Source organism: Nothoprocta perdicaria, unplaced genomic scaffold, assembly GCF_003342845.1.
Source record: "Nothoprocta perdicaria isolate Ctin4 unplaced genomic scaffold, notPer1 scaffold_11, whole genome shotgun sequence".
Lineage (NCBI taxonomy): Eukaryota > Metazoa > Chordata > Aves > Tinamiformes > Tinamidae > Nothoprocta > Nothoprocta perdicaria.
The window spans coordinates 5,698,356-5,720,843 of NW_020454205.1; the positions used below are offsets into that span (position 1 = coordinate 5,698,356).

General features: G+C 45.9%; 1 protein-coding gene across 1 annotated transcript in view; it reads right to left on the reverse strand.

The window, feature by feature from the left end:
- ERBB4 (erb-b2 receptor tyrosine kinase 4) overlaps positions 1-22,488 on the reverse strand; it is a 230,684-nt gene that overhangs the window by 132,240 nt on the left and 75,956 nt on the right. The window contains 2 exon segments of the mRNA XM_026048458.1: positions 4,270-4,335; positions 13,959-14,093. Coding sequence (XP_025904243.1) covers positions 4,270-4,335; positions 13,959-14,093 — 201 coding nt within the window.

Consider the following 22,488-nt stretch of genomic DNA (forward strand, 5'->3'; position numbering starts at 1 on the left):
AATCTCCTAAATTATTCACCCTCCTCCAGAGCCTCCCAGTAAAGCTGGTGCCATGAGTACTGCTATAGATAACATTTCCCCCCCCCACTAAATTCCTTACATTTTTAAGTGACTACAACAATTTATTCTGGAGCACGTTTCCTGCTCAAAAACCAGATCATCCTCTCTGCAGGGACAGCTCTGGAGAGCTGCGATCCCCTCTTCACCCCTCTGCCCCGGTGTCTGGATGGGGAAACCTGCCTTTTCCCCCAGGCCATAGGGTTACCAAGCAATTTGCAAAATTTACAGGCTGAAAGGCTGCTGTTCTTGCCTAATTGTTTATTTTTTTTTTCTGGGAAAGCAAACTGCCAACAGAAATGGCACCGTTTCCCGCTAGGAGCAGGCCACCATGTCCCTCATCTATCTGCCGGTTCACCACGCGCCCCGTTTGCATCGTAACTGCTACTTAAGGACCAGCTCTGAAGAGGAGCTGTCAGATGCATTCAGTGACACTTTACATGAAAACACACAAAAAACACAAAGCTTAGCTCTGAATGTTTTTAAGGATCATGCTAGAGTGGCATGCTGGCAGTGAAGGGTTTTCCCCAGAAGCAAAGCAAGCAAAAGGCAGCACTATCCACGGCCCTAAGTTCTGAAATGGTCTCAATGTTCAAGTCCCCATGAACATAACTCAGCAGTTCAGCTTCCTGCTGTCTTTAGCATGGGGTAACTGTAGAGAAAATAAGCCCAGTTGCACAGGTTTAAAATGACGGCATTTCATCTTCTATATCCTCCCTCCAAATGTAATCAACTTGTATTGCTCCGAATTAAGGCGTATCCAGAAAAGTGCAATGCAAAGACCAGTTCTTTGCTTCATGTCCAAGACATCCAAATATTTGCTCAGTCATCTCTCCTAGGATTCCCTCACCTCAAAGCCACGTTCACAACCACTCGGGGGCTCCACATTACCCTGGCCAAGGCCTCCTGTTTCGGGGACACCACAACACCATCTACCAATCCTTTTCTAGCATTTCAGCAATAAAGTATGTTGGGGAGTGGGTGGAAGAGGTACTCCATGTGTGTGTGCAATTAATCAGTCTGTCTTATTGTTTCCCTTAATCTTTAATTATGTCAGGGCACTACAAATCTATGAAGGAAGAAATGGGAAGTAACTGAAATCAATGAAAAAGTCTTATGAACATGCAAAGTTATTAGTGAAATACAAGGATTTTAATTAAAGATGCTGGCTTGAAGCAAAAATGCTGGGTTGCCCTGATTGATCGAAGCTGCTGGTTCAGCTCTTTCCATCTCCCCCACCAGGCTGCTGCTCGGCTTTTTTTTTGCTCTAATTGGGTACTTACTGCATCGGCACCTTCTTTTCCTAAGCTACATCAGCTGCACAAAGACTGCATAAATACAATTATGCTCAGGCCAAACTCCTGTACAGACACGCAGCATTTCACATTTGCTCATTGCTTCTCTTCCTTACATGATTTAGAGGCTTTTTGCCTTCCCTTAGTTGGAGCTATATTTTAAATTAGATTTTTTTTTTTTTTTTTTTTAAGGTAAGTCCCTTTAGGACAAAGTGCATAATCTATCATTTTAATAAAACAATGTATTTAATTTATAAAAGTTTCAATTTCTTTTCATAAGAGAAGGGAAAAAACACAACTCAATATACAGCAAGAATAAAATCAGAAATCATGTAACCGCAGATTTTTGAGCAGTAACTTCCAAAAGTTTTTGTCCCTGTGTGTTTAAATTTCAAATGGCTGACATCCTGCTTAGTGTATGACAAATGCCCCTTTAAAAATGCTTTTTAACAACTTCCAGCTTAAGCCCTTCCTGATAGTGAAACAAAGACTATCCTCTAACTTTTAAGTGTTTGGTGTTAATATCTATTAATATTCTAATTATAAGAAACAGATCGCTAAATATGTAATATAGTATCCTGAACTTCTCCTCTCTACCCCTAAATGGAACAGCTTATTTTAAATTTCCTATTAATTGCCTTCTTATATACATAAATTTTCACTTCACATTTAGGGGTACATTAGACAGACTCAGATGCAGGTGGTATTTTAGACAGATTTGAATAAACACAGAGAGAAACATAGCTGGAAGGCAGCATAAGAAACAGCTAGCTAGGTGATATACATGCAAAAACAAAAGGATCCCGTTGTTTTTTTTTTTCCATATGTAATTTGAAATGAAAGACGGGGATTAAGATCTTTCAGTTTTTATCCTTTTCCCAGGAAAATAATTTAAAACTTATCTTAGGAGGGGGTCTCATTACATTTTTTGGCTTCAGTGGATCAATAAAAAATAAGAATTTATTAAAATGCAGACAGACATCTCCGAGTTCTGTTTCTAGCAACAAACTATTTTGACTTTGGACTGCAGCACCGTAGAGTCATTTTCCTGCACGTTTGAAAGACGAGCATCTTTCAAGGTGACTAGGTTAGGGTATATACTGTTTTTGTGATACCATTCATCCCGGCTCCAGCTTGTATCTAAGAATATCATTTATGAGCTTGAAAGTCAGGCATGTTTTTTAAGTCAGAAATGAAGGCAGCAAAAGCACCGCGCTGCCTGGATTTTCATGTTTTGAGTCCCTGCTCATACTCTTGTTCTTTGCCACAAACAATCTGCAGCAAAACAAGTTTGGGAAAAGCACACTGAAGGTTATGAAGAAAGGCCTGGTGCCAACCTAACATCACATCAATCTTTTCTTTAAATCTGATGTTTACCCAAGGCGGCGTGAGGTCAGGGAAGGAAAAGCGAAGCGTGCAACAAAATTAACTCCTTGTCCCTGAGCATCAGAGGCTGCAGGGAATGATGCTGGTGAAAGGGCAAGGGGCAGAGAGTGGCTATTTCAAATTAGATACCTATGATCTGTACATCTTCCTGGAAGTCAGACAGCCGATGCCTTTATATACTTTTATTATTTTAATTCCACACTCATGCCTTGGCATGTCCCCACTGCTCCAGCCTGAAAGGGCAGTCGTGAAGAGAGGTGGATGTCACTCCAGGACTAAACCCACTGCACAGCTCTGCTAAGCTGCTGGCTTTAGCTGACTCCGTAGCAGCTGAGACCAGGGAGGCTGCTCCTGCAGCATGGACCTCTGCAGCCACAGAGTCCAGCAGGACTCAGCAACTCTACATGGTGCTCTAGAGCCTGGAGCCAAGGCCTGAACGTGGATATTATCCTTAGACAACAGCAAAAGCAGTAAAATATTCTCTCATGAACTAACCACATAATTATTCCAAGGCCTGAATAAGCCTACTCAAGTGTGTAAACCTATCCAGGTTCTTAGAACAATTATTTTGAGCAGAAGGTCCCCTTGTATCTGCTCAGAATGGCTCAGCCAGGAGACAAGCACAGGCTGGAAGAGCGAGGCACCAGCAACCACTCCATCTCCCAATAAGAGCAGTGCCAGTAATCCCAATGCATTTCCACCACGCTAGGCTGCAAGGATGGGAAATGTAGAAGGTTCCTCCACGCCTGTGGGAGGGGAAGAACCTTGTAGGAAAAGACAGCTCTAAACTGTCTCCTCTTTTATTTCGCTAACACTGCGACTGCACTTCTAGCTCCTTAGTGCCTGTGTGGATGGGCTGAACGCACGTAAAGAAACTCCCTCGTTACAGTTCTCCTTTTCCATTCACTTTAATGCTCTCTGAATTCAGGAGGATGGACAGATGTTGTCAGCAACCCTTCACTTAGGACTTCCCTTACAAAAAATTATTGTCATTATTCTCACTTTTGAGTTCTAACTCCAATACCTTGTTATAAAGAGGACAAGTCTGCAGGGTAACTATTGCTTCCCATTTCCACTGAAATTAACAGAATATTTTGGTATTGTTTCCTGCAAGCAAATCCCTGCAGTGTTAGGCCCCCCCTAAAAGATCTCAGGATCTGCCTTGTAGTTTTTTGTACTCCTATGGGATTCTTAGTCATTCCTAGTGCATTCCAAAAACAGACCAACCAACACAAACAAGCACAGCAATAATTTCAGGAGTCATGCTCCATATTGCCACCAAGAAGTGAAACTAAATCTTAAGCTAGCTTGAATTTTAAAGAGCACAAGGGGGGAAAGTAAAACCTAATTTCACACAGGGAAAAATAAAAAATAAATCATTAAAATATATGGAAAAAAAACCCTTAAAATATTTCTTAAATCATGTGAAAGGCAGAATTTGCCTTTCTTTGCAATTAATGGGTGTATCCCTTTTAGGATCCCTTTTAGGCCTTTTCCAAATCCCTTATTTCTCAGAGTCTTTCACACTTACAGGTCTGGCAGTGATTTTCCGTGGGTCCCCAGCATCGTCCAGTGCATGACTTGTGGCATCGGCCGCCTTCGGGACAGAAAGAGAGAGAGATTAGACATTTGCTTTCCCTTCATTCTTCAGTCCCCATGGGCTGCTCAAGAGAAAAAGCCATTTCTGTCTTGGGAGGCTTTCTATGCACCACCCAGGTTGAAAACAGTGCCTATAAAAAGACCAGAAAGAGCTAGAATTGGTGTCAAACATATATAACATTAAAGTACTTATCTTAGCACTTTACAGCTGAAATCCCTCTCTGCTACATATAATGACTGGAACATTGTAACACCAGAAAAGATGACCAATTTAGAAGGACTAAGGAGTAATTTCATTTTCCAGGGCTATTAATATAATGGCTACTCCATGTCTTCTACATAAGACTCATTCCTCCATAGGAAGAGGGGCGTCTGTGTTGGAGAGAACACGAGGTATCAGTTTGGCTGCCGCTTCCCCTTCCCTCCTGACTTCCACCCTCTCGGAAGCGCGCTCTCCGTGCTGGGATTCCCACTGCAACTTGCAGAGAGAGGTAACCTCTAACTGCAGAGGCCTCCTGCCCTCCTGCACAAGCTCTGCTTAAAATGAAAACCTCTGTATTCAAAAATCCTAGGTGAGCTGACGCTCAGTCTGCAACTAACGCCATACTGAGCCAGCTCTACTCGTCCTGGAAGTAAAAGGGATGTAGCATCTCCAGAAGTCATTTTTTAAAGGATTTTATCTTGCACGCCTACTTCCCGAAACATGACTTTGTTTGGCAGTGTCAGATGAGCATTTGCATCTAAGTAGAGATATTTAACAATATAGCGAGCAAAGGCTGCCAGGTCTCTGTCTTCTCACTGGGACCCCCAAGTCTCTGCTTCGCTGCTTTCCCGCTTCTCAGCTGCACAGACCAAGCAGGGAGCGGAGCCTGCATGCAGCACACCTGCAAATTACATTCTTACAAGTCTTTTTGAAGGTCAAATACACTGAGAATTAAAAGCCAAAGGCAAGCCTCCTCCAAGCAGCGTGTCTATGCTGGTGTGTTTGTTTAAGCAGCAAGTGAGTTTGTTCTCAGTATGAACCGGTCCAGATTCTGCCCTCACATCACTCAAAGCTTCTCCTGTTTCTTCCCCACTGTAATAAGGAGAGGTTGCTCCCCGTTAAAGACCAGCTTCGTAACTCTTAACACGAAAGCAATCCCATGGAAGTCAACCTAAGTAGCTAGGAACATCAGGAACATCCATGTGAGGAACTGTGCTCTGGGTTAGGTCTAAATGTCAGGCTTAACGGATAATAAGTGTACGGCCTTGAAGACAATAAGGCCCTTAAAATAACTGCAGTGCTTCTCACAGCTCTTTCCCTATACCTTTCTTCTGGTACGCTTCCAAATTATGTCTTACAGCAGCCACCATGAGCAGGTTGGTGAAAGATGTGGTGATTTTTAGATCTCTGAGTCAAACACAGATTTGAGTGAAGATTTATTACATGATTCTTTGCATAAAATAGATTATTCCTTTTCATTTTATTCTTTGGGTGTCTAAAACACATGGAAGGAAGTTCTAAAGGAAACAGCTAATGAAGAAGTGTCAAACTATGGAACTGTAAAAGAGTTCCTCTCCTTTGTTTTCATGCACCAAAGTGAATAAAGTAGCAGAATTCCATTTCTCCCTGTGATTTCTTCCACTGGGCCTTGAGATCAAAAGATGCTGAGCACCCTGAAGCGCTGGGGACAACCACTCAGACCTGAGAACACTTAGCACTAGTTGGAAAAGCTCGAAGTTTCCAAATGGAGAAAAGTCCCATCTCTTAGAGTTCATCAGGACTCCTTGGCCCACTTTGCACCAAGTGTGCATTTTAGATGCTTTTTAGCAGGTTAATAAGCATTAATAAATGTTAGTGTGGGTAACACACTGATACGGAAATGTGAATAAACACAGCAGAAGGAAGGGGCTTTGATGGTTACAATCCATGCTTATAAGCAGCTTTCTTATCTAACAGTCTAAAATAATTAACTATCAAAATACCTATATCAAAATACCTATAAATAATTTATTACCTTCCACAAGCTACTTATAAACTCACACTTAACCTGAAAGTTAACTCCTGTAAAAATGCTAGAGAGGCCATATAGGTGTTTCCAGATATAAACAGTCTATGGAGTTTCCAGCACCCTCAGCCAGAAGAGCTTTTCATTTTCCCACTGTCTAGACATGGAATAAGGTTTAAAGAAGGTCGCCTGATGTTTTTCTAAGCAACCAACACTCCTCAGTTTTACGTATGAGACACATTTTATTGCAAAATCCAAACATAATTCAGCCACCCCAGGAGAGCATCAACAGGAATGAGAGACACTATTGTCACGAGGGACGGCTCTGCCTTTATCAGGCTGCGCCGATGCCCCCCTGTCCTTGTCTGACAATTCCTATTGTCACACGTTTATTCATTCACGCTCCCTTGTTAAGGAAGAAACGTTTTGCCTTTCCTACAGCCCCGTGCTAGTGTTCAGATCGCGTCTATTGATAGGAAAGCTAATTACCTAGCACGGAGGCTGGCGCTTTCCAGGATTTCCTCTCCTTGTGGCAGCAGGGACAAGTCTTGCTATGGGGAGAGGAACTCATGGAGGAAGACTCCTAGGGAATTACGTAGGACTGCTCTCCCTCTGGCTGGAAACATTATTGGGCATAGAAACGTAGGGGCAGATCCTCTCCAAAGCGCCCTGCTTTCCCTGCTCTCAGGCGCCTTCTCCTCAGGGAATATCCTGTTTCCCGGCACTACCACCACCATGGCGCGGGTAAAAGCAAATCCCCTCCAAGCACGGCCCGCCCCAGGGCCTCCCGCCCCAGCCAGCCCCTCTCTCTGCTCTCTGTCTCTGCCCAGCCCCTCTCTCTGCTCTCAGAGGCAAGAACGGAGGGAGGCCTCGAGCACGGCACGGAGCAGGGAGATGAAGGCAGCAGCCGCTGCCTCCGCCTGAAGCAGGGCCTTGATGCGTTAGTTGGGGTCTAGTCACCCACACGACATAAAAACCTGCACGTCCGACACCGCCTGAAACTTTGCACTGATAGAGCAATTAGGAGCCATTAATCGCCCCCAGTTTTAGCTGTGGCGAGTGGGGCCCTGACTTCCCCATCTCAGGAAATGCCCCACGTGGTGGAACCCATCCCTGCTCACGCAGCCGGGGCTACAACAGGGGCACAATCAACGGCTAACAATGACCAGCCCGGCCACAAACTGGGCACATTCCTCTCCTCAGCACCTCGTGCAGCGCCGGGACAGAAATCCCCGTGTGGATACAGCAGGTTTTCACCTAAGAGGTGCTCAGCAAACCCACAGACACGTTGAGGTCTTCCTGGCCTTGCTTCATACCAGCTCCTCTACCCCTGCAAAGGATCAACGCAGTCGAGACCACATAAGTCAAAACAACGTCCCGTGATAATGTCCCTGCAATGCTGCCAAAGCGGTAGTAAAGTTAGAAGAGAGGGGCAGGCAGTTTTCCTTTTTTAAGCAAATAACGTCAGAGAAAGGAAATGAAAAGCTGGAATTGAAGTGGCTTTTAAAAGTCGCTTCACTTTTTCTTGACACCATTTAATATTCCTGGAGCCTGGCTGCGTACAGTTGGACACGCTGAAGTTTTAATAAACTTTTTCCTAAATTAGATGGAAATTTCAGAAAGGCGCTCCCCATTCCCATGACATTTGGAGCCCAGTTTTAGACTAACTTTGGGTAAGTATCACAACATGCTTATTTAACTGTAAATGCTTATCCAAAATATATCTCCGGCTGCTCTGCACAGAAGGGATTATTACAGAACCATTATGGCACAACAGAAGCCCTTTCTCTGCTTGAAAACAATGCTCGGGCTCATACGCTGGCATTTCAATGCCCCGTTTGCTATGCACAAATATCCAATGAAAATACCATGCAAACAAACGCCAGGCTGTAATTTGGAGGGCAATTTTCGGCTCCCGGTGAGCGGAGGTGTTTCCTGTGCACATTCTGCAGCACCACGTAGCCTGCGGAATCGGGCGTGCAGGAATGGATGCAATGTGCATAAAACCACAGGAAAACACTGAGAGTTTTGTAGGACGCAATGTGCATAAAACCACAGGAAAACCCCAGCCTGCCTGTCTTACTCTGCAAGTATTCCAAATACCACAGCCCTGCAGGAACGCTTCACTAACGATGGCTTTTCTGGGCTTCTCCACCTATATTCCAAGCTCCTAAATGAGGACCCAAAGGAAGGTTTTGGAAGCTGCTTTGAATCCTGGCCTGAGGAGATGTCAGCCCTGCCCCCTTGCAGCATTACTTGCCCCAGCAGCCAGGCACCCTGTGCTCACTGTTCAGGTTTCCTGTGGTGGTTAGAGGCACTGTGTCTCCACTTGGCACCGTATCCACCTTCTTTCCAAATCGGTTTCAAGGGCATCCACCGATTCACAAATCCCTCCCAGAAACACCAGCCAAAGGCATTTATCAGGCACCTCAAGTGATTCCCCTCATTCAAAACACACATTCCGAGCTGAGGAAAACAATTCCAGGTAACTCCAGGCAATTCACCCTGCTCTACTACTGTAAAGTAAGTTCCCTGCACCACTACCTTTCATGTACTAAAAGCCTGGAGTGCAGCAGACTCTTCACACCGTTTATTTCTCCTCCATCTTCAGGTCCATGAGCTTGGCAAAAACTATGTTTTAAAATAAGTGCTTTCTGATAATGTATTTTCCTCTCAATTCTGGGTAATAAAGAAATTCTCTCCTGCCTAGAGAGGCTTGAACTGCAGGGAAAGCCACCTCGGGGAAGAGGGAACCAAAGCAGCTTGCGGGATTTGCAGGCTGGCTACACTCAGCACTGCTTTAAATATCTTTCCAACCGAGCGTGTTGTAACTGCTGGTAAAACACCGCCTTGCAAACACTTGCAGGGTGCTGCTCTCGCAGAGAGGGGTCACAAAATGGGTTATTTGCTGCTTTTTTTAACCTTTCAGATCGGTTCCTGCCCTTGTTGCAGCAAGGTGCTCTGTGCCAAGCCCACCTCTCCGCAGCAGCCCCGCGCTTGGGTCTCCCAACGCACGTTTAAAATGTGAATTGAGCTCCAAGAAACGGCCTCAGTGAGAGGCTGTGATTTAACAAACTCCACAATAACATATGCCTTCAGCTTTCCCTTGCTGGGCTGCCATTTCCTCCGCAGGTGGCTTCCAGTTTGGACGTGCACCAGAAGGGAGACGCTAGCTGTGCTCCAAGGCGCGTGCTGCATTTTCAGCACTTAACCACAGCAGGAACCGCTGCAGGAAGGCTGGGACGAGCCGCCCGAGGCTGCTGGAGCAGCCCGGTCTCCCTAAGGATCACGTAATTCCTTCAGGCCTCACTGCGCGATGGTTTGACCCAAGCATAAATTCCCAGATAAGGCACCGTGTGCAGGAACGATCCTCTGTGCATGTCAGAGCAATCACTGCTGGCACCCGGTGTTCGCAGCGTGTTCACAGAAACGCCCTCTGAAATACACGGCGTGGACCTTGCCAGGGGTGTTTGCACATCCACGTGGCTCCTTTTCTCCTCTAGCCATTAAGGATGGGGCACTTGGCTTTAAATTAGACTGGCACAGAGATGTTTCTGCTAAGTTTCTACCACATCGTCCCCATTCCCGCAATATTTTAGAGGAGGATCCTTTCCAAAAAACCGCAGTACCTTCCTGCACTGGCTCCAACCGTGAAAAAGGAAAGGCAAGAAAAGGAAAAGGAGAAGAAATGGAGGCAACATTCACTCAAATGAACTGAACACCCACCCTACAGACATGGGTATGTTCAATACAGCTACAGCTTCCAAACGCATCCACTTGGGAAGGTCAAGCACAACCCGGACCGCAATCCGGGAGAGCCGACTGCCCACGCAGCCGCACGCCCGTCCCATCTACTTTCTATTCTTTTAATTAAAATGCAGCGCGCCGGCTAAATGCTAAACATTTAATTAGATTTGTCTCTACGTTTCAATGTTAATAAAGCGCACGGAAAACACATTAAGCAGCAGCTAATTGGGGCTCTCCAGAAGTAGCTGCAAGCGAGCAATTACACCGCCATCGGGGTGGCCTTCCTCGGGGACCACCGCTGTGCCGAGGCTTGATAGTATTCCAGGGAAAGCTGCCCAAAATCCCGGGCAATAAAATATATGGATGACAGGAAAACAGTCGGGAACTGACAGGGAAACCAGCAAATTACAGTGACGAGCAGCCAGTGGCTCTGGCCAAAAGTCAGTTCTAGCCAGGAGAAAAACTTTGCAAAAATCTCAATTCACTTTATAATCAGAAGTTCCAGTCTGGGACAGTACTAAAGCCTGCTTAATCTTCACTGGTTTCAGTTGTTGCTTGGCACGTGTTGACATGAACTTCTACCGAGCAGTACTTTTTTTAAATGGGAAAATGAAAAGTCATCTTTTAATCTATCCAAAGCGCTACCAGCTCCATCACGAAAATGCATCCATAGCACTTCAGTATTTTTTTTGAACACATTATTGATTTATTTGGATGTGCGCTATTAGCTATGCACAATGACCCCAGCTTCATAATTCAAACCCTTCAGACTCTTCTGTGAAATGAAATCTCCAAGTAAAGCTCAGCTGAAAATTGGGATTTAAGACCAGAGTCCTTGTTAGAAGCTACCAGGGTGCTCGAGCATCGCTCCTGTCAACAGCCAGATCAGAGGGACACTGGGGACACTATAGGGACACTGGGGACACTATAGGGACACTGAGCAGAGTGGTCCAGTGTCCAGAGGTGCTGAACTTTTCCTAAAGCTGTTGGGAGAGGAGGAGGGGTCCCACCTGACTAGAGCAGGTTTAAACAAGAAGCCTAATCCCACGGAATGACAGGGACACGTCTGCTTGAGCTCATGGGTTGCATGGGGAAGGAGAGAGGGGAACCTTTCAGAGCTGCAGAAGTGAACTGAATAGTACAAACCTAACAGGAAACTTTGCTCTTTAGATGAAGCATCTTCGATATTCTGACCGCTAGGTGTCCAGCTTAAAGACCTCAAGTAGAAAATTCTGATGTCAGCAGAAGAGAAGGCTGCTTTCAAAGCACAGTTAATTTAAAAAGCTGCAGCTACGAGGCACTACAACGAGCGAATTTCAGCGTGCACGTCCCAGTGCCAGGCTCGGAGGTGCCTGTCCCCAGAGAGCCGGGCCGCGGGTGGCCCCGACACAGCATTTGGTTACTCCGTCCCAGCAGCACAGGAGGGACTCATCTCGGCCTGCCACGGGGCCTCTGCAGAAAAGCACCAAAGACTCTGTGACGCGCTGAGCATCTTCTGCCACAGTGGGAAATTAGCCTGGCCAGAAGGGCACATTGCCCAGCTGACCACGGAAAGTGACAGGGGCCAAATGGCAGAAGAATCATATATCCTCTTTAATGATGCTCTATACAGTTTGCTATTGAGGGCTTATAACTTAAAACTCATTTCTCCGAGTACTTGCTATACCAGTACAAATACATTGTCTTAATTGTTTCTTGAACTACCACATCTATAACTGCACTTTCTCCTATTTCTTGACAAGTAAATAGTAAGGTTCCCTCATTCCTTTGAGTGATTTTTTTCTTTTTGAAGGCTTTTCACACATATATATGTAGGTACATTATAAGACACAGAGGAAACTATTTAATTTCAGTTATTTTTAAAGGCATTCGTGCACCTGACTGTTGAAGAAGATTTCAGCAAGGAAAAGCAGCTGCCATTTTTCTCAGATGTCCCCAAAAGCCTCAACACTTGGGTTAAATCATTTTAGCCATTTCCTGACTTTCTGTATAACAAGGCTTAGATTTTTAGCTATGTAAGTTGCCAAGACAGAACCTGGTTTGGATTTGCTAATTATATCAAGAATTTCATGGGACCTGGGAATAGCACTAAATCCAAGTTCTTGGAGGAAGAAGAACTGTGTTTCTGTGTTTAGGAAACTAAAGACCAGTCAATTAGGTTCTTTTCAATCCCAAACAGGGGGGAAAAAAAGAAATTCAGCTTTTTAACAAACATATATTTCCATCACCACTGAAATAACACTGTTCAGACTTGCACCCTGGTCTACCAGGAACAAACAGCATCACTTGTAATGTTCCCTCCCTATATTCTGAAGCACTTCAAAAGAAACAAAAAGAAAAAACAACAGGGCTTAGGTACATAGATTCTTTCATCCTGGCGTAGGAAGCAACATTCGCTTGCATTAACTTCAGGTCGTGATTCCACAAGTATTCAGCACTCATCTCCCTCTGATCCCACTGGAGTCGCCAGCAAAATCACTAGCTCAGAAAGATAGTATTGATGTTGGCTGCTTTTCTAAAAGAGCTTATTGCCTTACTATTGCAGAAGTATTTGTCTGGAAGAACTGTCAAAGGTTAAGGGAAAAAAAAGGAAGAAAAACAGTAACAGAACAAAAGAAAATAACTACCGGAATTTATTCTTGTTGAAATCATCATTGATAAAAGAGTGCAGGCATGTGCTAATCTTCAAAGGTTTTATCTGCTCAGAACTGATAACTCACCAGCGATGATTTTTTCCTCTTTTTTAGACCTGCAAATACCATAACTGCAACTGTGCAGAGTTTGCAGGCAGAGGGGCTCGAGCCTGAGCTCCAGCATGGCCAAGCAAGGCAAGCAGATGCAAACCAGCCTGTGCCAGCCCTACCCCACCACGAAGCCTAGGGGTAGGAGGGCACTCTCCCTTACAAATTATAGCTCTCTCACCTGACTTTTAATTCTGTATTTCTCACTTACAGCTGAAGGATTGATGGTTTTTCTGGGCTGCTGTGGGAGGTGAAGAGGTCCTTTCCACATCCTTGAGGGGTAACTTCAGGCTTGCTAAAGTGATATGCAGAACACCCAGAGCAATAGCCTACTGTGGTGGCGGACCTGCTATCAGACACAGACTTCCTCCCAGCCTAATCCTGAATCTTGGTGCTGGTACACCCTTAGAGCACTGTTAATAGCCTGCTATTCATTCCCAAGACACTTGACCGCTTTACGGAATATTCTACCTGAACACTTTACATCACTGCCACCACCAGTTGCTGAAGTCTTCATTCATTGCTGCCATGTGAGTTACCCAAGTAGTACTGAAGGTGAATAACCCTAGGGAAGGGAACTGAAGAAACGGATCAAGCTGATTATAATCAAGGCATACAGATGCTCCAGGGTTGAAAAATGGTGCATTAAAAAGGAGAGAACATGATGAGAACAGAGAAACGTTGGGTATATTGAAGACATCCTCTCACACACATATAAATCATTGTGAGATAAATATATTCAGGACAACAGGACAGCTGCTTCTTTGGGGTTCATTCAGCATCTAAAGTCAAAATATCCCCAAGCCTGTTAAACAACCACCGCAGGAGCTAATTCTGATAGCAGGGACAGCACATTGTGAGCCAAGGCAGAGCCCGAGCCGCAGGAAGAACCACGGCCCAAACAGTACTGACTGCCCTTCCCCACCACCATCCTTGGCAATGGGCAGGAAACACAGGTAAGAGACAACACAGGGCACAAAATAACACTCACAAATACCCTCTATGGAGACTATGTGTTTTTAAACAAGCTTACAAAGCCACCTATCACTGTAGGGTGAGAAGTGGCAAATGCCCTTGTCCCCACGGGGAATACCTGAGGCCACGTCCGTGCTGTGCTGCTGACGAGCAAGAGAAGTGGTACTTACAGCCCGAGCTGCCGTTCATTGGGACCAAGGTGAAGTTGGAGGCCCAGGGGTTCCGCACGATGTCCTGCCAGTGGATGGTGTCTGCGAAGCACAGGAATTTGTTCTGGCCGACGTACACGCCGCCATTCAGGATTTCTGCAACAAGAGGCAGGAGAAGACGTGTAAGACCCGAGACGCGGAGCCAAGCCGGCCTGCGGCTGCTCTGCCTGCTGGGGAGGCAGAGGGCATGACACTGAAACGCAGAAATTCTCACCACAGGCTCACCTAACGCTCTGGAAAGTGGAGAGCAAAGCAGCTTATAGTATTTGTAAACGGCAAACCATTTATTTACACAGAAGAACCCCGATGAAGATGCCACAGATTACAGCGTCTTCACCCCAGACAAGGGGATCCGACAGGCGCTAGGCGAGTCCCTGGGTTAATCTGTTGCTCCAGCGTAATCCAGGAACTAACAGTACTGCTCTCTGTGAATAAAACACCTTTCAGGACTGCATTGAGTAAAAACACAAGCAATCAATCACACTATGCCGAATTTCATTAATGTATGAACATTAAAACATATTCAATAAGCTGACGAGTTTCCGGGGGTAGGAATTTTCGGATCCAGCAGTAAATAAGCGAGCTGCAGCTGTCCCAAGGCCTGCAAGAGCATTTCTCTGCCATCACGCTGCACTGCTGTAACACGCTCCATATTCTAATCCCTTCTGCAGGGCCTCACACACTTTTTTAGATCAGTGAATCACCATCAACCTTCAAATTTTCCTAAAGCTCCTGCAGACTCCCTTTATATCAAGCTTAGTCACAAATACTGTAAGAACTTCAATAAAGAGGCCGCATTCTTTTACGTATTTGACATAAAGGAACAGAGAAAAAAGAACAGATTTGTGCTGTGAATTATTTTGTCCATCCTCCTCCTTAGGTTATGATCCAAACCCACCCCAAGGTGCCCAGCTGGGAGCTGCTGGTCCAAGTGAGGTGCTTTGGGAGCAGGTGGATGAGCTGGCTACTCCTTACCTGGAAACGGGCAGGCCGGGACACTTTGTTGAGGGAAATTTTGAAAATCAGCTAAGTTGAGAAGTTCACTAACATCAAATTGCTCCCTTATTTCTGTGCACATTTATGTTGGCTAGTTTAACCAAGTTGCCTCATTTCCCTATCTCTACAGACTCCACGTGGCAAATCTCAACATAAAAACACTCTCACCATAGTTGGAAGGTCCATCAGGGTTTCCTCTGGAGCCCTGACTTCTTTTTACCTTCCAAACCCCTGTTAAATCCCACTATTTCCCTTCCTCGTTTCTTAACCTGCCTCAGGTATTTCCAAAGCCATACGACTTTCATTAAAGTTAATAGGAACAATGCAGCTCAAACCCCATGCACCACTTAGTGTCATAGATTCAAGCCTCAGCAAAGAAATTCTGAAGGTTAGTTACTAATGGTGCCTTAGAATGACATTAAGTGGTGCTATACAGCCAGGAGTGTCATCCTCCTTAAAGAGGCATTAAGGGTAAATCTCTATTATTGTGCCAGTGATTAAGGCTGCTTGATAGTCCTCCTCTCCAAAGGAAATCTTTAAGAGCTGGAGTGGGATTGCAGGCGTTGCCAAACAGCAAGGAATGAATTATTGCACTTTTCTCTTAACATTTCAGGGGTTACAGACCACAGTCCATGAAGAAGGTAGCTGCCGCGTAAGGTACATATTAAATAACGGATCATCCATAAAAACATTTTTTCTATCATATTAATCTGTTCAAAGGACTAATATCTAGTTCTTAGAAACAGCAGGTTTAAAGCTTTTCATTGAAAAGGGGCTTAAAAATGAAAACAATAACGGTAAAGAGTCCAGATTAGAGGCACAGCAATGATTTCTCTGTATGATATTCTTATGGTCCCTGAGAAAAAACCCCATACAGCATCTGTTAGCAATTCTGCTCTGGGGGAAAAAGTGGGACTTACAGGAACACTGGCAAACATCATTAGTCACCATCTCCCTATTTTGTCCCAGCTATACAGGATTAGTTAATCTGCTATGGCCCAAATCTAAATAAAGTCTAAAAATAAAGTCTAACAAGCTGTGAAATATGGAAAAATCTACATTCAGGGCTTTTTTAAACACTTGCACATTGTTCCAAATAGTGTCCCTATCAGGCCATACATCTGAGCACCTGCCACTGGCATAATTTACTCTTTTAGAGCATTCATTCTTGACAATACCCATCACATTGTCTTCTTTCCCTCAGGAACTTTGATGCATTCTTGTACATCAGGCAGCATCTCTCTCTTGACGAGTCATTCCCCTAGTTTCAATTTGTGGAGAAAGAAATTTTTCAGCTTAAAAGTAAACAGAACCTGGCCCCTCATTACTGTCAGGGTAAAAACCTGCCAGCCTTCGCTGTGATCTACTAGAAGCAAACATGGAAAATGCTCTAACTTCCCTCATCAGTGAATAAAAAGTGCTGCACTCGTTGTCTTACCCCAAAACATGATGCAGTGTCTTGATCTGCCCCAACTTGTACTGCTTTCCACAGAGGAGCTGATTAAAGTTTACCAGCCTAGCAGTGACTATGGGTCTAGTCATGCACTGGGGCCCTAATAAGATCGGTAATAATATCAAGGCTGGGCTTTTATAGACCATAAAATAAATGTGAGTTCAAAGTTGAGTCGCCTCTAAAGCACCTTTGTGCCACGTTCCCTCTTCTGCTGAATCCACATTCACTCCAGCTCGCTCTGCTGCTTTCCCGTACGCTCCTCCTCGCAGGCAGAGATCTGCAGAGCTCACTTGGCTCCACCGACCTCACCAACCCAACCACGTTTTGCACTTCAGGGCCTTCCCTTAGCAAGAACAATGCTGGCAAAGACCTAATAAACCCCGCTACGTGTTGAGCAAATGAAGCACAAATGTAATCAATATACAATAGAGCTACCGGATAATGAACTCATCATCATAAAGTCATCATCTCATTCTGATTTACTGCACCGAAAGTGAGACATAAAGTTAAACAGTAAACAGGAGGAGAAAGGCAGAGGTTTCTGACTATGTGGGTGAGCTAGCAAGGCAAGCCAGGCAGAAACCAACCTTCTTCTCCCATGTGTGACACCTGAAGGTGTTTTTGCTGAACTCTTCCAGGGACTGGAGTAGGAAATGAAGTGAGATGTTCCCTAGTTCCTACCAAAAAAGCCCTGGAAAGCCCAGGATGGGCAGCAGAGCATCAGCTCCATCTGCTGCTACCATGCAGAGGGCAAATGTTTCCACTGGGCTTCCATGCTAGTCTAGGCCACAGAGCCACCAAAGACTCCCTCTGCCTTGTTATTTTATGCAAAAAGAGATACATGCATGTTACTAAAATTTGACGTTTTTATCCATGTAGTCAAAACCAGAAAGGCCATAGTCACCATTTCTGCTATTTTTTTTCATTTCAGTCGGCCCAGTGATGAAGCAGGACTCTCACCTCTGAACTCTGGTAACCTATCATACAATATGAACAACCTAAAAATGAAGCACCCAAGTGCACCTTATCCTCTCCATAACATGCCAGGACAGGTACATCACACACAGGTTACACCCGGCCTGCAAGCTTCAAGAAGTGGCTGAATTCCTAACAGTCATTCCAATGCAAGGGAGAATTTGACCAGAGCCATTGAAAGATTGCTATGACCGCTGTAATAAAGCAAAAGGCCACTATATTTACATATCTACTGCCATTTTCGACTGCAGATGGAAATAGCTTTTCTGCATGCATCTGTTAAAAGGGCATTTTCTTCACCTGGCCTTTTCTTGTGTACAGGGTATTCCCTCCTGGTCTACACTATCCAATTTCTAATGTGGACTAAGTTAGCAAGACACGTTCACACTCCGCAGTGTATCCTGAAGTGCAAATAACTCGTGTGCGCTCATAAGCAGGGGGTGTTGGGGCAGTGAAAGGGGAAGGAGGTCGTCAGGAAAGAAGAAAGAGTTTGCAAAGTTCACTGCAAACTGTTTTTTTGCCCTCAAAAGCAAAGGAGCGGACATCTCATACCCCTCCCAGGCGATGGTCTGCTAAGGAGCGGTCTTCTGCACCACCCCATGCAAGGTGCACCCTGCACATTCATGTTGCATGGGGCACATTGCTGACACCTGGCCTTAATTTTCAAGGTCAGCCTTCACTTGAGCTGCTGTATCTTTGCACGCTGACACTGCTGCATGTCCCCCATCACTGTCCAGACGATGGGATCTGCTGTCAGGTACTGCCTCCCTCTCAAAGCACCGCCGTGTCTCACTCAGGATGCTGCACGTACTCCCTCAAAGCAGCTTTGGCCTGGAAATTTCCTGCCCAACCAAGTCGGGCTTTGAGCTCTTAGCAGTAACTTGATGATGACCCTCTGGGAAAGCACTTCAGGTTCGTCATTAATAAGTTATGCCTTAAAGGGTAATGAGCACTGGGTGCTTTAGGAGACAATAGCTCATCCATCATCAATCAAGATCTGAAGTTTTTATACAGATGATTTAAGAAGAGTCGGACTGTGTAAAATTGAAATGTCACATTTGTATTGGGAGATGGGGGGAGTTTGATAATGAAAATGAGAGCTTTAACCTTCTCCATTTCAGCTCAATGACCATGCTCTGAAGCTCATGGAGGTGGAATGTGTGTACCAGCTAGGAGCCCCAGACAGCCTTCGATCTCAATTACACCACGTCGAGTAAAGATTATTTGGGCCATTAGCTGGAAGTCAGTCTGAGGGCTTGATGCTAACAGTAAGATATTCTTTATTTCTATCAAAAGCAGTCAGTGTTACGTGCCAGCTGTGGCTCTCCACTTCCATTTGCTCAATAAGGGCTAAGAAAACTGTACTGTAGCACCAAAACGTAGCCACTGATATTAGTGTGTCAATAAGAACAGAGCCCTTCTGATTACATTTCACTGAGCTTGACAGGCTCCTTTCCATCACTTCATCACAAACATGCATGAGGATGGATGCACGAAGCCCTTACGAATCCTCTACTTGACTGAGGAACATCTGCCTGCGGTCAACCCTTTCTTTAAGAATAGCCCCAAACTGAGTATCTGTTTTGCAGACAAGTGGAGCCGTGTTAGCCAGCTCGAGGAAGGCATTTGCACCTTATCTGCTCAGATTATTGCTGTCTCCATAGGCGACCTGCATTATTCCTTCTCACACATGAAAATGCACACATCAGATCATTAGGCAAGTTACTCTCTGCAAGTCACTCTCCGAAAGGAAACAACACAGTGAATTATTCCCCCCTTCCCAGTAAACACAGCAGATTTACAGACCCATTTCCTGATAGCCCTGTTCTCAGGGAACTGTAACTCAGGGTGTAACTTGGTGTCCAGCTACTGGGGCCCGTTGTGGCTTGTGCCCTAAGTGGTTACTGAGACCATGAGGCCCACAAATGCAGCCACAGGGCTCCACTGGGTGCAGGGCATGGACAAAAGCATCCCAAACACCATGGAAGTCTAGAGGAACAGCCGAATGAAATGGGCAACACAAAAGCCTTGCCCATCTGAAAGGGCAGAACACAGCTGGGTATCAACGCAGTTTAAGACATGCTTATTTTCTCCAAAAACAGCAGTGTTGCAGGATATAAATGACTTACTACAGGCACCCTGCAAATACTTGGGTATCTCTCGTATCTCTCCACAATCCATGTAGACTGACTTGCCTCAGTGGCTGCTCCTCTCAACGCATCTTGCAGCAGTTATGGCACATTCCACCTGCTTGGACCTTCCACAACCTCCAGGTGACATAAAGGCCGCTTATCCTCGATCCAAGAGTAGTCCACATCCGTACCCTTCCCCTCCCTCGTATCTCCCTTCCCCAGCCAGTCTCAAGCACAGCTGGCAAAATCCCCTCCTCCACTTCCACTCCGGTCAAGTCATCCAGCTCCAGCAATCACCGCTCTGCTCCAATGACTGGTGGATAAAGACACGCTGATTCCAACCAACACTGTTTTCCTTAACCACGCACCTGCCACCAGCATCACAGTGCCTGTGATGTTAATTAACATCAGGGTGGGCACAAAATCAGCCTCGACTCCAGCGTTTCCTTTGCAGACGTGAACTGCACCAGCAGCGGCAGCTACTTATGATGCTACCCAGCTCATTGGTTTCAGTTCCCATCACCAGCTTCTGAAAGCTGTTTAACCCTGTTGACTTTGCAGGTGAGGAGCTTCTGTGTAATACATTGACTCTGATACAGGGATATTAATTTTCAGGATGATAATTGCTTTGCCTCTTTACCAACTCAAATTCTCGTCTGAGGTTAGCAGCCAAGGGCTCAATTTACTATTCTCTTAATACAGTTTTGGGGGAACAGCAGGTTGCAGGGATTTGCACGGGAAGGGCCCTGGGCTGGTGCAGCCTGCAGAAGAGAAGGCTGGGGAGAAGGGGGCACCTACCTGCAGACTGTGCAGCCTTGCACAGCAAAAGGACAAGTATGGGGCACCAGCTGCCACAAGGGAAACCCACTAGACACCAGAAGAAATACTTTCCTAGGAGTGGCTGAGCACTGGAGCAGGTTGCCCAAAGAAGTGCAGTCTCTGGAGATTTGGAGAATTCAGCTGAAAGAAAGCGATAAGGGACTGTTTGTCCTGCTCTGAGCACACATCCCGGCCAATGACCTCCAGAAAACCCTTCCAACCTAAATTATCTCATCCTTCTGGGTTATTAGTCATCAATACTACAACACACTTTGCAGCATTCCATAAGCAGCCCTTTCTCTAAACTTATATAAAAGCACACATCATTTTTAGCTTTTAGTAACTGATAAAAAAGTATCTGATGGTGCAAAACACTCAAGAGGAAAAGAGTGCGTCTTTAAAAGCACGTCACGTGTATGCACATGAAGTGGTGCCACTGTTATTTGAAATACAGACCCTATGTCATTGTGACTGTCCCTTGTTTCCCATAGAGAGGACACCTGGACTTAGAAACGTTACAGCTTTCAGTACGAAAGAGCTGCTGCCCTTTCCATCTTTTGATTTCTGTTAGCAAAAAGGGATAATGCATTCATGAAAGTGGCTGCAATGAATCCCTGATGAGTTTCCATCACTGTGTGAGGAGAGCACGACACGTGGGCAGCTCGCCCCGGGCGGCTCCGGCGCTCCGAGAGGAACACTGCCGGGAGCCAGGATCTCACGTGCTCCCGGTCACCCACCTTGACGTGCATCTTCCAGAGCCACGGTGGGCAACGCTGGGACTTGAACCTGACCTATTGCTCCGAAAGGGACTCATCCCACCGCCCTCCTGGCATGTGAGCAGCAGGAGAGCCGGAGGAGCCGCGGGGCAGCGCTGCGGAGAGCGTCCTCATGCAGGGAGGACACGGGCAGCCGGTGCTCACAGCCAGCTAACCTGGGTCCTGCAGCAAAGCAGCCCTCTGCAGCGTTCACTTCACACCGTCAGCGCGGAGCAGACATGAGAAACAGCCCTGGAAGCTTTTATTACCAAGTCCTCTCCTCAGAGGATGTTTGCATCACTTCTCCACTATCCCCATCAGGATACGTGTTTTGACTGATTCGCTTCTGCCTTGCCAAGACAGACACGAGCATTTTCAACGCCTCCCCTTGGCAGGACATTTGCTATATATTTTGATCAAACCTGTAATGTTTCATGTCTCCTCGTGGCAGCTCTCAATTTATCTCTCCCATCTGCTGAGGTCTGCAACCGAGAGACTAGAGTGCCCCTGTTCCCCGGCACCCGCTCCTTACAAGCGGCATCTTGCCAGTCAGTGTTGCATGACAGCCTGCCTGCCATTCCCGCACCTTTTCCAAGGGGGATTCACTTGCCACCAGGAAGCTCAGCAGGGCCAAGGGCATCCGCAGGCTGCGGGGTTTCCCTGCTGCATCCGCGGGAGCTTCAACCCTGGCATTACTCGCTGCTATGTATTTTCATTATTTTCACCTCACCGCTGACAAACTCAAGAAGCTTCCTTCTTTCCCGAGCACATCTGCCGCGGCGTGCTCGGCAAAAAGATGGATGGCCTTCTGTTCCGCAGCGTAAGTGCCTCAAGTGCATCCTGATTGGCATCGGCATGCAGAAATTCCTCGTGCCTTTGAAAAAAAACACCAGTTAAGATCTGCATCTCGTGTAATTTCCTCTATTTTTTGAAAGGCTGTAAAAATTACTGGCTTCAGAGGAGCCTTCTCTTTCAAAACTGTCATAATAGAGCTGGGAATAATCCTGGACGAGCGCCCAGAGCCGAGTCCAGCTGCGCCGGGCGGATCAGCAGAGGCATTTGCTCGCGGGCTGGTAACTGGCACGGATCTGTTTTCCACCAGCTACTGCGGTTGCATAACCCAGCTCATCTGCTCCGGGGGCTCGAAAACCACGGAAGAAAACGCAGGTGACCTGTGGCGGTCAGTGGTGTCTCCTCTGTAAATTAAGGCCTTTGATAAGGCCTCAGCTTCACGTGTCCTGACTTATTTTCTGTTTTTTTCCCCTTTATACTTCCATAGTTGTCACGAGGTTGCTGTCATTCCTACCTCCTGCTTTTGTACACAAGCCAAACGTGGGTTTGATATTGCTGGGACATCAGGG